Consider the following 18,703-nt stretch of genomic DNA (forward strand, 5'->3'; position numbering starts at 1 on the left):
CCCATGAACATAGAACTGTTTGGTCAAGCCACTTAAATTAATAAAATCCTAAAATAAAACAGCAATTTCTGTAAATTATTATAATTTTTTTTGTAGTGTTCCTAAACTTTAAAATATTTCTTCAGCTACAGTTTACTGGGCTATTGGACAAATGTTTTTTGTTTTATTTTTTACGTGCTTATACAGCATATTCCACGGATAAAGCAAACTTTTCCCCATTATTTAGTATTATTATTTATAATATAATATAATTATAGGCAGAACTCTTTTTTTTGTTATGATATCTATTAAATAGGCTATATTTGGTAAATTATAGGATTAATAATTCATTAATGTATTTAACATTATGAACCTATTCATAGACATATAGACCAAATGTCTATCTCCCCCTCTTTAAATGTGATTTTGGCCTTTGCCAGGTCTTGACCTTTTCGACTGACATAAAACATGATTTGGATTGGTTTCATATCTTGAACTTCAGCCTTGCTGCAAATGTTATTTTTATAAAGAATGAAAAATCAAATCATTTTCTTAAATTTAAAGTTGACCAAGAACTGTATGGTCCCAAACTACTAATTAATAGATTAATTAGGTTAATTCTTCAATCCTGTTACATCCAACCCACTGTTTATATTTATTTTTTATTATATTATTATTTTTATTTTATTAAATTTCTTTATGTTTTTTATTATTATTATTGTTAATAAATTTTTTATAAAATTGCAAAACATAAAATAAAATATTTCAACCTTTATGATGATATTTAATTTGACATTTTCTATGTTTTATTTATTTTGTATTGTATTATTATTATTATAATTTTTTAATTTTTGTGATTATTATTATTATTATATAAAATTGCAAACCTCATTGAAAATTAATTACAAAATAAAAAAACTTAATTTTATTTCAACCTTTACGATGATATTTAATTTGACATTTTCTATGTTTTATTTATTTTTTATTTTTTATTGTATTATTATTATTATTTTATTTTTTTTGTGATTATTATTATTATATAAAATTGCAAACCTCATTGAAAATTAATTACGAAATAAAACAACTCAATCTTTGATGATCATCACCATTTTCTGAATGCCATGCATTTTGATTTTTCCTTTTACTAATCACGAACGACAGATATATAGCTCTTAAAAATAACGGCAGATGCTTCATACAGTGCAGTGATGTGCTTACAGATCACCTTTATAGATCTGTCAGGTTTGTTGCTTGCTCGGCCGAGCTCTGGAATCCTCAAGAGTAAAAAAAAAAAAAAATGAAAATCGTTGTTTTCTGCAGCTCCAGCAAAATTGGATTTTGACTTGAGCTCGCAGCCGACAGGGTCCTCCACTATCCCAAGGATTGACAGGGTTGATCTGGGAGCCTTGCAGCCATTAGTATCTGATATTTCCATTCAAAGCAAACATGCATCATGTCTCACTCTCTCTTATACACTCTTTACTGCCTCGTACCAGTCTCGTTAGTCCAGCGCGATGCATGCATCTCAGACAGATGTATGATCTCTCAATTAGGAGTGGCACTGATGCCCCAGGTGTCTTTGCTTCAAGCATTTTAATATGAAAACGAAGCAGCCCCCTTCTCTTCATCTCCTCCTGTCTGCAATTTCACATGCATGTAAACAAGAGCATTCGCTGTGTTTAAACATGGCCAAAGAAGCCTCCACCAAAGGCCACCCGTGTCGTTCGGCAATGCAAATCTTGAGGCCAGTCTACGCGAGTTGCGTTTTCGTTGCTTGACATTAAAATGCGGGCTATTTTTGGAGAAGAAGCAAACGCAGGCCGTGCTCCCCGGCTCAGGCGCTTTCTGATGACTCATTTGAGTTTGGAGGAAGCGTAATATAAATGGGATATTATGAGATTCTGATCGATCTGTTTGTCACCCATGCTTTTTCGCACTGGCTGAGTGCATCTCTGGCTTTCTCGCATAAATTACACTTGAAATGCCCTTTGTTTACGGACGGGACGGAGGACACGTTGAACGGTTTTCTCTGAAAACATAATAATCACTTCAAAGAAAAAGATGGGAGCATGCTTGTGTTAGCACATAGGCTAAATAATTACCGGGGCGGAAACATTGCCCTTATATGTATCATTATCCTGACAAGCATTAATTGCTTACATGAATAAGAGGCAGGGCCGTGCAATGATAGCCTGCGAAATAACAAATGGATGAAAAGACAAATTTAGACTCAATTAGATCGCTCGACTTAATTAGTACAAGTGTGTGTAATTGTTGCTCATTTCTGGCTGTAGTCAGTTAGTGTCTGTTTAGTCCAGGTTTATTGAATTCCCAGCTGATAAACAGTGTGTTGTTCAGTGTTATTTTTACTGTTTGTTGCTATGACTACACCATCCTTCTCTGAAACCGCGGGGTTAATGTGGGCTCATCTCTGTTTCGATGGGTTTTGTTTAAAGCGATGCTGCAGATTTGTGTTTTGATGGATTCTCTCGTGCTTAACGTCGTGCCGTGTAGTTACTTACATGTTTGATTACGCTACAGCCAGAAATAGAGGAGCAGGGGGGAAGTCACATGATGTTCAGCAGCAGCTTGTATTATAATTTCATACACTGATGAGATCTGCAGCACATCTCACTCTACTGAGGAGCTTATTATAGTCCTTGCCAGGCTTTTTTTCTTCTCCGCTAATTTCTGCTGATAATTCAGCACGATCTGTTTACGTGCACCTAGCACGACTGCTTTTAGACCTTGTCTGAGACGTTTAAGATTAAAGAAAACATATTTAGAGAATGCAGCTGCTGTCTTGATTGTTATAGTTGCTTACTGAATTATTATTGGTCTTATCTTGCTTGCATTTATTTAACTGCTTACCTAAAGCCTTTAGGTTAATATTTTTCTGTGTTGCATCTGTGGTCCCATATATATATATATATGTGTGTGTGTGTGTGTTTGTGTGTGTGTGTGTGTGTGTGTATGTTTGCATAATGACTAATAAAAAAAATTTAATGCCAAGGATCCCCAAATATGATTCCCAGATTATGAAATTGTATTTTTATTATTATTTTTTTTTTTAAAGATGGGTCGGTCCGTCTATGTGGTATTATAAAGACAACAATGAAGCAAATGGCATTTATGTCTGCATTTTTTCTAAAGCCAAAAGAAATGGTTAAATATAATCTGGAGTCAAATAATACTTTACTTGCAAATTAAAGTCCATTCTTGATTTCAGATTGCATGACAAAAAATGAAGTTAGAAATGTTATCTGCTAGATTATTGATTTTAGGTAATGCATTCCCAACTACTTCTTGATTACTTTTGACCTAACTCGTTTATCTTATAGATTTGAATGGGATTGTTGTGCAACATATTGATATAAAATATTAACAAACAAAAGAGAGAGAGAGAGAGAGAGAGAGAGAGAGAGAGAGAGAGAGAGAGAGAGAGAGAGAATATATTCCATTGCATGAAGCATGAAGTGCATTAAACATCATATTACATCGCGGTTTGTATAGAGAAGATCAATCAATAAATTACTAATAATTGTCTGCCGTTGTGTGGATAACCATGTAATCCATAAAAAAGCGACTGTAATCTGATATGAACATTTTAAAATGTAATATAATGTAATTACATGTATTGAATTTGATTATGTAATCTGTCACGAACCAGCACTAAGAAACATCGATGTTACTGCATACATTGCTGTGATAGTTTCACCTGTCTGTTAGTCTTTGTTCTTTTATAAATAAAAAAATTACATTTATTAAACAATATATATGCAGTCATCGCGTATCCCGGTAAACTCATCTTTGATAATCTATTCTTTTTTTTTTTGCAAAGAAATAATTTATTCATGCTTTAAAATGGCTTGAATATAATTCCACACCCTTGCCTCATATAGTATACGCAGAATCATGAATATGCAAATTAGACCCCGCCCCCACTCATTTGCACCAGTTTAGACTATCTGCACCAATTTCACTCACTTAAAGGGACAGTGCATCCAAAAATTAATATCTTACCATTTGGACACCCCAAAGTCGATCCAAACCTGTTTGAGTTTCTGTATGAGAACCAAACTGCTGCTGGTAGCCATTTACTTCCATCATTTTTTTTTTCCAATACTATGTAAGTAAATGGGTACCGTTTACAACATTCTTCAAAACATATTGTTATGTTGTTATTATTTTTGGGTGCACTGTCCCTTTAATTAAAGTAGTAAACACTACACAACTCTAAGTGGCAATATTGTATTAAGGAGATTATCAAAAATAAAAATTTGGTCATTTATTATTTACCCTCATGTCATTCCAAATCCGTAAGACCAACGTTCATCTTCAGAACACAAATTAATACATTTATGATGAAATCCAAGAGCTTTCTGACCCTGCATAGACAGCAATGAAACGACCACATTCGAGGCACAGAAAGATAGTAAAGGCATCATTAAAATAGTCCATACGATGAGAATACAAAAAAACGACTATATTCAGTAATTCTTGAATAAACCGTGGTGGCACTCTCATCGTTATTTGTTATTTCTTGTGCAACCTAATTTTTCACTAGAGGGGTCTTTAAGATATTAATTTAATACATGTATTGGTTTAGTAGGCATGTAATAAGCAGGACGATGCTTTGCACAAGTTTGCTAGCATCTGCTCATTTGTAAAAATCAAACATGGAATGTTTCCGTAAAAAAGTTGCATCAAATAAACAACATTAAAGTCTAATTTCCAAGCCAATTCTGCAAAGAGGTGCTCGGTTGTAGATTAATTTGAAACACCTGGCGTTTGGAGTCTGTCTGACTTTGCAATAAACTTTGCCACTTAATCACGTCTTCGACATCAACCGTTTATCTCCAAACATGTCATCAACATCCTCATCAGGGCACATGCAGTTTTGAGCTTAGATTAAGTGAAGTTAATGTGACAGATTTAGCTTGTGTGATCTGTTAATATATCATCCTGTGATGGGGCGTTAAATCAAACGTGTTTAAGTAGCTGTAAAAAACGCTCCGTTGGGAATAAAGTCTAATCGGGGCAGTCATGCTATCAGCACCCCGGGTGTGACCGCTGCATCTTAAGTCCATCTCTCTAACAACCTACAATATTTTCAGAAGCTTGTGCTTTACCAGTCTTTCGCATGGTTTCATTGTCATGACTGATTAATGAAGTCTTCGGGTCCGCAGCAGCTGTGCTGGTGTTTCTCTTATTTGGAGAGACACTGGGACTACGGCGGCGGTGATGTTAAGTGCTCCGTTATCAGCGTTTTCCATCACAATCTCCTCGCGTCCTCATTTGGCACTTTCCACAAATAGGGACGAGCAGAAACACTTTGGTCCCTCATGACTTATTTAAAGCATTAGAGGAACAAATCCCATGTTTTTTTTTTTTAATGGAAAACTAGCTTAGAATAAGAAGTAGCTCGGTTTAATTATAAACATTTTGTACTCAACCCTGTTACCACATGATTTACCCACACAGAATGCACGATGAAGGCCAAATGATAAAATTTTCTAAATGTCTGCATTGACTAAAGTGTTGACTGCATTCATTAAGCTTGACAGTTCCACCCTGTTACTCAAGTTATTGTAGAAAAACATTAAAAGCCTTGTACATGTGATATTATATAAAGACATGCTATTTAACAATTAGACAACTTGCATTTATGTTCTGCATTTATGTTGTTGGAAACGCATTAAAATTTACGTAATCCGATTAGTTTTTCAAAGAAACTAGTAAAGTAATGCATTACTTTTCAATTTGCAAGAAAATATCTGAGTTACTTTTTCAAATAAGTAAAGCGCGTTGTGTGCGCTGTGTGAACATGATGCTACAGTAGTTCTTCTAGAGTAAATGTGAAAATGTATTTACTCATATCACACAGAAACAGATTCCTCAAAATAAATAAAAACTGTGAAATGGAAACTTGCAATACGATGATCCAATTCAACTATACTAATAATAAAAATGACTTTAGATAAACATGACATCTGTGTTGAACTTTCTTCTATATATTGAGAAAAATTAATGCAAAAGTAACATAAAAAGTATACAGCAAGTTACTTTTTTAGGGAGTGACACAATATTGTAATGAATTACAGTTAAAATATAATCTAGACTCAACATAATTGATTGTAGTGTTAAAAGCATTGATCAAGCTCCCAATTCCACCCTGTTACCCAAGTGTAATTTACATGTTTATCTACTGTTTAATGATTTTAGACATGATTTTAAATGGATCATACAGATCATACATTTACTATGAATTACTAAAATTAAATTAAGTTAGTTCATACATTAACTAACATTAACTAATGCAACTTTATTGTAAAGTGTTACTGTTAACGGTTAACACCTCCATTCATTGACTATCTGTTTAAAAAGATGCACTAGCCTATTCTTGGAAAGCATCATTTTTTCCTGGAAAACAGTCATGTTTTGTTCTGTGTTCAGTTAATTTTGCTTGACTTCTGTTGTGTGCCGTGGAGATGGATGTGTGCTGAACGTGACGAGTGTTGGATTTGGGTTGTGACAGGCTTCATGGAGAACTCCCAGCAGCCTCTGCTTCAGTGTCAGCTCAATGGGAGAGACCCGACAAATCACGTCGTGTCATCCTGTCACAATCTCAATATGATCTATCGATCTGGATATCCATCTGAAGAGCTGGCATGCTCCACTTTATCTTTGTATGCTTGTCTCTCAGATCTAGTGTGCTTTTTCTGCTGGCCAAGTCAGTTCATTAGGTTTGATTTGTACTTCTTCCAACATTATGCACCCAAATTATACCTTTAGCAAATTTTGAGCGTCCGCTTCTTTTTCACTTCTTGCTAACTGATGCTTCCAATACTATCTCAAATAATTCTTACAATTTTGACAAAATAGTTGATGTTAACCAGGCATTTATGCAGGCATAAAAACATGTATAAAGTAAACATTCATTAAGCATGATGGTTCCACCCTGTTACGCATGTTATTGTGAGAAAAACAATTAAACAACTGACATTTACATTGGCATTGCTTTAAAGCAAAATAATAAAAAACATGATCTAGACTCCAAATAATCGATTTCAGTGTTGAAAGCATTGATCAATTCCACCCTGCTACACAAATAATTGTAAGAAAAAAATCTTCATAGAAATTAATTTATGGGAAGTTTACCAATATATACAAAATAAAGGACCCAAACTAGCTATCCAGCAGTTAGTGATGGCTTAATGGAAGATAAATTTGCATCCTTGTTTTGGTATATATGTGTTTGTTTATTTTTTACATCACTGTAAAAAAAAAAATATATATATATAAAAATAATAATAATATTACTTTTAAAACAGGAAATTACTATTTAATTCAATGCTACTTGCGATTTCTTTGTAATTCTTTTTTTATTTATTCATAATTTTCTCTACTTCCTTATCTATGCTTCCAATACTATACCAAATAATTCTTGCAATTTTGACAAAATAGTTGATGTTAACCAGCTAGACCACATTTATGCAGGCATAAAAACATGTACAAAGTAAACATTCATTAAGCATGATGGTTCCACCCTGTTACGCATGTTATTGTGAGAAAAACAATTAAACAACTGACATTTACATTGGCATTGCTCTAAAGCAAAATAATAAAAAACATGATCTAGACTCCAAATAATCGATTGCAGTGTTGAAAGCATTGATCAATTCCACCCTACTACAAAAGTTATTGTAAGAAAAAAAATCATCATTAAAATTAATTTATGGGAAGTTTACCGATAAATACAAAATAAAAGACCCAAACTAGATATCCAGCAGTTTCCTCTTACTTTTAAAACAGGAAAATACTATTTAATTCAATGTTACTTGCGAGTTCTTTGTAATTTTTTTGACAGAATCTTGTTTATGTTAACCAACTAAACCATAGTGTTGCATCATAAGTTCATCCTAATTGTTGCGTCCTGGTTTGGTATTTTAATTATTTTTTTTAAGTGTCTTCTTGCTCAAACCAGTTTTTTCAGTGATTTTTATTGCATCCAAAGACAGCTTCCTCTCGTATCTCAGACTTCTTTAGTTGCCGATTTTTCATGTCACATAAAGAATTCATAACCGATGCGCCCTTAATTAGTACATTTATGCTGCAGATTTAGAGACGTCCTTGATTAAATTAATTTGCACTTGCAAATTTCAGCACTGTTAACGATGATTAAACAGCACAACCTAACAGAGGCTTTTTCACTCTTGCAGAACATCTCTGCTTCTCAAAACACTTTTTAAAGGGAGAGTTGCATGTTGATCCTAAGTGTAACTTACTTTCTTCTGTGCAACTTGAAAGAATACTTTCTAAATCATTTTATGCTCGTTTTCTATGCACCTAAATACTTTTATGGTGCATTGCATTGATTGAAACAGAACAGCTAGTACATGTTTCAAATTTTCATCATATGAAATAATGTAATTATAAAGTTAGTTTGTCAATAACCCATTATGTATCAACAGCACCTCTATTTTCATGCATGATTCTAGCAATAAAGAAATGGTGATAAATCCACTTGTTTGCATGTGAGCTCACAGGAGCCTTGTGTTTGCATCTCGGTTTGAGATCCATTGAAGTCAAAGAAGAGTAAACAGAGCCCAAAAAGGCATCTGCTACCATCTGTGACCATAGTAATTATGCTCACATTTGGCACGGAAGCCAAGAGGAAAGTTTCAAGCCCAGGTGTTCCACATTCTGTACACTGGCATCCACACGCCGCTCAGAAAAAAACGTATATTTAACCTCTTTTCCCAAAAATGTTAACCTAAAGTCCGTTTTTTTTTCTCCAGTTTTTGTCTTTGTGATTAATAACTGTAAAACATCAGCATATGCTATATCTAGTCCTGTTTCACTGCAGTACTTCACTGGAACGCTGTGTTTGAAAACCTCAGAATGGAGGAATATAATTTGGGATGAATATCATCAAAACTGCGCAAATCATCATTCTTTATCAAAGGCTTAGTTCCTCCAAAATATAAAACTTTATGGATAGTTTACCCAACCTCATTCTTTCTTACATGGAGCACAAATGCAGATATTAAGCAGAATATGCATGTTGCTCTTTTCCATACCATGATTAAACTGGTCCACTGGTCTGATTATTAAAAATTTTTATAACAAAAAACCCAAAAGTAATATTTTTTTTTATCAACTGTAACACAAGAAAAGGAAAAGTGTGAGCGAATAAATGGGAAAACGTATTCCCATTACTTCATAAATGTAATGTAATATACATGACCATACTTTCATTTAATAGATATTTGTATATAACGCATTCATGTGTTATTAATTTAATGCAAATAAATTAGACAGCGCTAAGTAGAGAGTTGCATTGATTAATAATAAAATAAACTTGATTTAGCTATATTAGATGTGTATTTTATCTAATTTAACCGTTGCACTTTATACCTGCAAACAGCCGCATACAGACCACACCTGGGATTAATTAAACTCAATAAAAATGCTGAAGCCTCAAATTATTTTAATCTTGTTTATTTCAGTCAAGCGTCTTTAAGTACTGGAGTGATGTGAATTTACTAGTAGGTGAATTTCCTTCTCCACATCCTGTGACAAACCATAAAAATCTTTATTTCGCCCTTCATTCAAGTGTTCGCTTCATGCATGTGCCTGTGTTCGGTCCAAATCGAACTGTTTCCTCAGTTCACGAGCACTGAATGATTAATTCATCACAGGATCAGAGACACTGCTATTTCGGCTCATTTCCATTCGGAGTGACTGTCAGGCGTCTGAAAGTGAGTTTTGATTGAGTAACTTCTAGATCTGTGCTGCTCGAGCTGTGAACTGATTCATCCAGTTCACTAAAAAGAATCGGTTCAAAAGAATGATTCGTTCGTGAACCTGACACCACTGCGGACCTTTTCTCTGATTCTCTGGATTACAGGTAATAATGTTCGGTTTCTTGCACAGACTGATCATTTCGCTTCATAAGACCTCAGTATATCGTCAGGAGTCACTGGTATTTTGTGTTCCTTGAAATGCGTTTTAGCATTCAAAACGACAGAAGCCATTGACTTACATATAATAAACCACCATTGTCCATGAATTCAGCTTCTTCTTCTTCACTGTTCTGCTAAAAAGATAGAGTCACCTACATTTGATAGCTCGAGAGTGAGTAAATTAATGCCACATTTTTTTTTTTTTTTTGGGTGAACTGTCCCTTTAAGAGTTTGCTGAAGTGTCTCTGACGCTTCTCCTGAGGGAAACCTGCAGCGTCGATGCTCAGCACCATCCTTAACCTCCTCTACGCATAATGACAAATGCTGGAGATGGGAGGATATTATGAGAGTCGCCGGCTGATGATGGACCATCTGCTTGCTCATTAGCTGTTTATGAAGAGTCTTGGTTATCAGTAATTTGGACTATTATCAGCCTAGTCTTATTTTCAGTAACAGAAATGTGGTGCAAAAACTATATTTGTGTACAGGATCTGTCATGGAGAACTGGTGTGTGTGTGTGTGTGTGTGTGTTCAGATGTGTTTAGCGTGTGTTTGCTGATGCTGAAGTGAATGTGCACATGCAGGACAGTGTGAGTTGCAGCTGGTTCTTTCATTGGCTTTTGAATCAGAGGGAGGTTTGGTTCTTTAATGCCTGAGAGAAACTTTATCAAGTGTGCTGGGTTTTTTTTGGCGCAAGGCGATTGGCAGTTTTAAGAGATCCCTCACAGGTCACCGCTGGAGAAGCACAGAGAGATAAATATGGGGCGAGCATTCCCGAAACAAACCCTTAGATTAAATCAGGGGCATTTCATCCCAGGATGCAAGAGAAAAGTGCATGCTTAAAACATGCGGATAAGAAAATAATGGATGGGACAGAATTAAATATATGAGCATTAGACATCAGCTGATGCTTCTCTGTGATTGGCTGATCAGCCTGTCAACATATCGGCCTGAATGTGTCAGACGGGTGGGAATGGATTGGCTAATTAATGAGTAAACATCTCACACACTCGGACATCATCACTTGTGGTCACATCCGAATCAAATGAACTTGTAATGGCTTTAAACACAGAGTGATTTGTGAGCGAGGTGGTTTTTAGTGAGCAATCAGCTGGGTTAAATTAAAAGGTGCATCTGCGATCCTGACACCACCTGCAGAGTTTACACTGGATTTGTTTACTAATGATCTGAAGAAAGATGCTGAATGTTAATAAAAACAGCTCTTTATCTTGATGAGACACTGACATTGGGACAAGAAATTATTAACTAAACATAATTTGCTTCATGTGGTAACATCTAAATCAATGAAATAATTGAAGTAAATGTATTTATTTCAAATTAAATACATTTCCATTTTAAAATTAATATTTACATTTTAATGTTTACTGTTTTCATCATTGATTATAATAAGAAATATTTCTTATGCAACAATTTATCATGATAAAATATTTCAAAAATATATTAAGATATAAATAATTCTTTTATAGTATAATAACATTTTATAGTATTACTGTCTTTCTGTATTTCTGATCATATAAATGCATTCTCGGTGAGCAGATATTTATTTTCAATACATACAAAAAAACAAAAAACATTTTGAATGGTATGCTGTACATACATTAAGACAAAAAAAAGCTCATTGAAGTAAAATTTTTACAGTGTTTAAAAATGAATACTAAATACTTAAATATTAATCAGTTTTAAATATTAACATCAGTCATATTAATATTAAATACTGATGTTGTAAACATATAAAAATAGTGATGGTTGCATGTTCATGCATGGCATATTTCTTATTTCATAAAATTGAACCTAACATTAAAACCCAAATGCAGAGAGGGGACATAGAGGGATAGGAAGAATGTTGTATTTCCCAGAAGTCTTCATGATCTCATCTTCTCCAAATTTCCTCTGTTTTTTTTTAGGACTACACCCTGACCATGTATTTCCAGCAGGCTTGGCGAGACAAGCGCTTGTCGTACACAGAGATCCCTCTGAATCTAACCTTGGATAACCGCGTGGCTGACCAGCTGTGGGTGCCTGACACCTACTTTCTCAACGATAAGAAATCCTTCGTTCACGGAGTGACAGTCAAGAACCGAATGATACGCCTGCATCCCGACGGCACGGTGCTCTACGGATTAAGGTGCGTCCTGTGAGGTCCTCGCCATTGTCACTGTCGACCAGTAATCACGTTTGACTCCTCTCATCATTCTGTCCGTGCAAACTATTTGCAAACCACCCACATAACGCGTTCACAATGTGTTCTGCGCCCTGTTTTTATTTTCCCTGGCTGCTGATGCATTATGCCGGTGTAAATGACTCAACATCGCTGTCTATGTTTAGAAGGGATGAAATTGTTGTTGCTAATTCCAAAGCTGCACATTGTGCGTTCTGTTCCTCAGCCTGACAGCAGTGTCCTTATCAGAAGAGTGCTTAAAAATTAAAAATCTGCATTGCAGCAGATAATTCACTGTTATTAAGGCGACCAAAATCAATAAATAGAATTCACAACGCTTCATTATGTAAGTGCCCACTTACATAAGCTATTTTTACATAACAAACTGCATGGAGAAACACTAAATGCACATGATGAAACATTGATGGGAATGTGTGAGAGTGCCGTGACCTGGCCTGCAGAACATTGCTGCTGGGACTGCCAGCGCGCGACTTTGTCAATGGAGACCTTCGCAAGTGAGACAGCGTCTGTGTGTGTGTGTGTGTGTGTGTGAGCATGTGTTGAGAAGGCAGTAATAGAGCATCCTCTTTTGTGACATCTGAAATTTAGTGCGATTCTGTGCTCGGTTGCAGTTTGACACAAAAGATTGTAAGAAGGAAATGGGCTTTCTGGGTTTGTAAATGCATATGGGAGTGTGTGTTTCAGATGAGTTGGGGTGTGTGTGTTGTCCGTGTTCCTTGGGTGCCCTGCTACACTAAGCCTGCCAAAGCATGTTCCTCAATTACCAGGAGAAGAAGAAAATAACAGCGCTCTTCTATAGCTGTCTGAGAGAGCCCAGTCTGACAATTTAGCACAGGCAGGTAGATCTGATTATCTTGCTCCTTAAAGACTTCAACCAATAACACAAACAGTGTCCAGGAGATAAAAATACACAGGCTTAAATACAATTTCTGAGTCATAATACAATATGAATCATGTTACAGCTTAGCAGTCTGTGTCGTCTTTGTTTTAACAGTCTAATGTCAAAATATTTTCTATTATTATGCCGAAGATATTTTCATATTCATTTAGTTTCACATTGAACTTTCAGTGTTTGTAGCCTTTAAAGTTGCAAGAAACTTTCTTATGCATTGTACAGTGTTGATTTAAAATCAGTTGCAGGGTAATTGATCCGCTTAAACACAAAAAAGACTGCCAGAGTGACATTGTAAAATTATATCTGTTTAATTTTAAATGCTAATGAATGAATCAAACTAAACTCTTTTTACTTAGTATTATTCAATCCAGTGATTAGTACTTTCCCAAAAACCTATTGTGTTGACCCTACCCTTACGAAAATGAACCATGGATTTATAAAAGTAAAGCAACCATTTTTTCTTCTTCTTTTTTTTGTTTGTTTGGTGGATTTATTACCAATTGTATAATAACAGTTTTATTACAAATACCATTGTTAAACTACTGTTAGTGTAGCAAAACTACGGTTAATTTGTGGTTATGGTTTAACTGTTATAACCATGGTCTTTTGGTTTTATTCAAAATCATGGTTAATTTTCATAATTTTCATTTCAAGGGTATTACTTTTTTAAACACGACTCTGTGTCCATATGGACTGATAAAAAAAACTTGTATGCCTTCACTCCTGGAAGTTTTGTTGTAACTTTAGCCAATGAGTATAGTTTTTGCAGTGATCAGCTTATTGTGTTGTGATGTGTCCCATTTATAGCATTTTAGTACACAGCATAACTCACTAAGCACACACTATGAGGTGTTCAGCAAGGCTATGTACTAGGCCCAATTAAGAAGCGTTACAGTGCAGTTAGGGCCACTTCTGTCTAAATGCAGCTGATTAATTTAGGACAAAATAGACTTAAGCAAATCTAAATTGCTACACATAGTGACTGAGAGAGGAAGATGTCTTCTGTTTACCTTCTCATTTACAGTGGATGAGCCACACAATAAAATGGAGACATCATCATTAATTCTCATTTACAGAAAAGGTTGCCTATTATATGGAGGTGAAGTGCATTGTTGTTATTTTTTTCCCAGTGACTTGAAGATGTCTAAGGACAGAATAGGACAGCTTCTATTTATAACAGGCATTATTTTAGTTTGTGTAATCACGCATAACTGTGCCATCTTTCTGTGTTAAGGTAGGTGAATATACCAGCAGCAACAGGAAAACTCAGATAGGATTTCCTTCACTGCAAGGAAAATTGCTGAACTGGTAGCAGATTTCAATACCATGTCCTTCTCTCACACTTTTATGTTTGATTCTGTCAATAGTGGCCTCGCAGAAACACAAAAAGAAATCTATATTAAAGTAAAATAAAAGTAAATGCTCTGATCTTTATGTCACGTGTCCTTGCTCTGCCTCCCTATACTTTTTTTTGCATTTGACACACGCTTTTATCCAAAGCTATTTATATTGCATTCAAAACACTTTTTTTTTTCAGTTCATGCATTTCCTGGGAATCCAACCCATGACCTTGCTATTTTTAATGCTGTGCTTTACACTTTCTTAATGCACATTCCTAGTCTGTATATGCACATTCATTTAATGTACTTTTTTTTGCATTTGGAACATGTTTTTATCGAAAGCAACTTATATTGCATTCAAAGTACACATTTTATCAGTTCATGCATTTCCCAGGAATCAAACCCAATGGCCCTGGTATCTTTAATGCTAAACTCAACTTAAGACATCTTTTAAAAGAAGACATTTGGCTGAAGATTATTATTGAATCACATTCCAGTAAAATCATATTCCAGTAGTTTTATTTGCAAAATCCTTGATCCAATTCAGGACTACCATTTTGGCTGCTGTGTTTCCATCTCGTCCCGTCGCCACCATCATAATGTAATTTAGTCAGACCCCTGCATGGTGTGCTTCAGCACAAGCCTTAGTAAACAAGGTCGTTTGAAATAAAGGTACACATGCTGCCTTGGGGTCTGTACCCAAGCCTAACATGAACCTGTGCGGTGCGCCGGGAAACCGTAGCGCTGCGGCCCACCAGTGATAGATGGATAGATGAAGTCCAGTGTGTTGATAAAGAGATCGCTCTTGAATGCATGTGGATGAGAAGACCTCGGCGTTGGGGGGTTTCAATGCAGGGAAGTAGCAGTCTAGCAGCACTAGAGAGTAAACAGCTCTGACTTTTATTCCTCAGACCCTTTTCAAGCTGATACAAGCTGCCAGAGGCGTTAAGCGGCACTAAACCAGCGAGGGTCAGGCCTAGCTTCCTTCTACTCTTAATATATTGAGCCAAGCCCTCTTCAAGCGGATACAAATCAAGCAGTAAGCAGCAGGTCACAGTGAGACGGAGAGCAGAGGAATAGAGAGACTGGGGCGAAATCTGTTTACGCTTTCTTCCTAACTGCTACAAATACACCTACCATCTTTTAGTACAATGAACATATGTTTTCAGCAATATATATGATTATATCACTTTGAATAGAAATTAGTGTTTGGAGGGGTTGGGGGCAATAATAACACCTGACAAATAAATCATATTAGCCCCCTCTGATGAAAAAACACATCTAGGTTATAATGTCATTGTTCCTTTGCGTTTTACTTTATATCGTACTAATTCTTCTTTTTTCTCTCAGGAATAATGTAAGTTTAAAGGAAAAGTCTTGCACTTAAATTATAACTGTACAAAGCAAGTCCACAACTAGACAAAATTATTGTTTAAATTAAATAGTGTTCATTATTACCATTATATGATTCCAAAGCATCAAAACTTTAAACAGAAAGTGTACCTTATTATGTATTTCCTTCAAACTGAATATATATGCACATAAATAAGTCTCTTCAGGTCATCACGGCAGCATTTATTTGATCAAAACTACAGTAAAAACAGTGAAATATTTTTACAATTTAAAATACGTTTTTTCTGTATGAATATCTGTTAAAATGTAATTTATTCCTGTGATCAAATCTGTATTTTCAGCATCATTCCTCCAGTCTTCAGTGTCACATGATCTTCAGAAATCAGAATAATATTTGCTGCTCAAGAAACATGTTTGATTCACAGATGAATAGAAAGTTCAAAAGAACACACAGCATTTATTTGTAGCATTATAAATGCCATTACATTCACTTCATGCTTAATGCATCCTTGATGAATAAAACATAAATTAAAAAAATGACCCCATACTTTTGAACAGTAATGTCTAATCAATTGTTCTTAGATGGAAAACTGAATAAATGTCATCATTCAAGCTTATTGATGATTCAACTTAGTGTCATAAATGGACCCCATGCCAACACATAGAAAAATTATGTGTTGTATGCAGTGAAAGAGAGATGGACTATGGCGAATGAGAAGAAGAGAGGGTTTAGAGATGGTAAGAAGGGATGGAGGAATCAAGAGAGAAAGAGAAAGACGCTGATCAACTCCACCTCAAATGCTTTCCAATGACACGCTTCCAGAAACACCAAAGCTCAATGGATAGATGGACCAATGACTCTCATCCATCCATCTCTTAGACACCCAAATGCACTGAGACTTTTGATGATGATGTAGTGACCTATAAATAGCCTGTTATTTTTACCTCTGCCGTCTTGGCCTGATTTCCTGATTTCCCAGAGCTCCCAGTTCTTCCAGTGCTTCCCGTGGAACTGTGATTGTGGGACGATGCAGTAGGAACCTCAGGAGTATTGATGTTTTTAGGATGCTGATTTATGACCGGGAACAAAGAGAAAAAACAGAACTCTATACGGTAAAAATTGCAACCCACAAAAATCCCAAAATTGCTGCTATACATTAAAACAAAAAGAGCAGAATTTTTTTGGAACAGATTATTTTATTTTATTTTTTTGTTCCATTTTATTATATTATGTCTTTAACGTCTTGCTTAATCAATTTAATGCAGCCTTGATACATAAAAATATAAATTTCTTTCACGTGTGACTGACCCCAAATGTTGTCTTGGTGAACAAAGAAAGAGATGAGGCTTGTTCTCCATAATAAACCATAACCTACATGGAAAAAAATAGCAAAAATATGAAACATAAGTTTAAATGTTTAAGTTGTTCTAAACTCAGAACATGCAGTCACAAGATCTACATTTATATATATATATACAAAACTGAGTAGAACTGGTAGAAGTATAAAATTATTTATTAAAATAAAAAGCATGTAATGTTTCACAGTTTTAACAAAAATATTGTTTATCTCAACTGTGTTCAACATTGCTAATAATCAGAAATGTTTCTTGAGCAGTAAATTATCATATTTTCATGATTTCTGAAGATCATGTGACTCTGGAGGAATGATGTTGAGAATACAGCTGTGCATCACAGAAATAAATGACACTTTACAATGTATTCACATAGAAAACAAGCGGTTTTAATTATAATAATACAGTATTTCACAATATCACTGTATTATTGATCATTTGATTGAAATTGAAATAAATAAGAGATTATTCCATAAAAAAAGAAGAAGAAGAAAAAGTAAAAGGAGGTGAAGTTGCACTGAAGTCCATTGGAGACTTCAAGCAAAAGGATTTTGAATTGAGTTGTGTGCTAAATTATTAAATATAAGTAGTTCTTCAGATGAAGTTTTAACAACCCACATGAAGTTCAGAGGCATCTATTAAACTGTAGCTTCTAGACCTGGTTTTCATTTTTTTTGGAGAATGGCTTTGCTGCTGCAGTTGGGCTCGACTCAGAGGACTGTATTTCTTCAGGTAACAAGGACGTCGGTTGTCCACTCAAGATTGTGTTAAAATTAATACTCGCTCATTATACTATGTACTTACATTTGGCAGACACTTTTATCAAAAGCTACTTGCATTGCATGGAACGTACACAATTTATCAGCTAATGCACTGCCTGGGATTCAAACCCATGACCTTGGTGTAGCTGACGCTGTCCTCCACTGTTTGAGCAACAGGAACGTATTTTAAAGACAGATCTGCAGCCCGTTTGTATGTGTGGATGTGAGCGTGCTTCGCTGCTGTAGATGAGGGAGGAGGGCTGCTCTTGTCCTTGAGAAGCGTCAGTAATCTCCACAGTCCTCTGTCTCTGCTCTGCATTCAGGATCACCACCACTGCGGCCTGTATGATGGACCTAAGGCGATACCCGCTGGATGAGCAGAACTGCACGCTGGAGATCGAGAGCTGTAAGTGCTGCACCTTTTGTCCTTCTTGACCCAGCTCAGATTCACAGCACCAGATCTATGCATCTGTTTTTCATGAATACCCTCACTAGAGGTCATCTGATATTGTTTTTTGGACCGATATCTCTTGCAATTATTTTTATGATAACTAGTGGTCAACCGATATTGATTTTCTTTTTGACACCCGATACCGATAACTTGGAAAGCAGGGTGTCTGATGGCCGATATAAAGCCGATATAATTGTATTTATTTTAAGTAATATTTAAGAAATCATTTGAAAATGGATAAAAATATATATAAAATATTGTAAAATAAGCATACTTATACAATTGATGACAAAGTTTTTTTTCCACAAAGAAGTAAATATTTAATAAAAAAATAAAATATATAGACGAACATGGTTACCAAAAGGGCACACAGTATTCTGTGAAGTTTGTGTGCATTGGGAAT

General features: G+C 35.2%; 1 protein-coding gene across 4 annotated transcripts in view; it reads left to right on the plus strand.

Moving 5' to 3' along the window:
* Positions 1-18,703, plus strand: part of gabrb2a (gamma-aminobutyric acid type A receptor subunit beta2a) — a 34,356-nt gene that overhangs the window by 2,380 nt on the left and 13,273 nt on the right. For all 4 annotated transcript variants that reach the window (XM_026225401.1, XM_026225402.1, XM_026225403.1 and 1 more), the window contains 2 exons: positions 11,873-12,093; positions 18,173-18,255. In XM_026225401.1, coding sequence (XP_026081186.1) covers positions 11,873-12,093; positions 18,173-18,255 — 304 coding nt within the window. The remainder of the gene's footprint in view (positions 1-11,872; positions 12,094-18,172; positions 18,256-18,703) is intronic.

The sequence above is a fragment of the Carassius auratus genome, chromosome 39, assembly GCF_003368295.1.
Source record: "Carassius auratus strain Wakin chromosome 39, ASM336829v1, whole genome shotgun sequence".
NCBI lineage: Eukaryota > Metazoa > Chordata > Actinopteri > Cypriniformes > Cyprinidae > Carassius > Carassius auratus.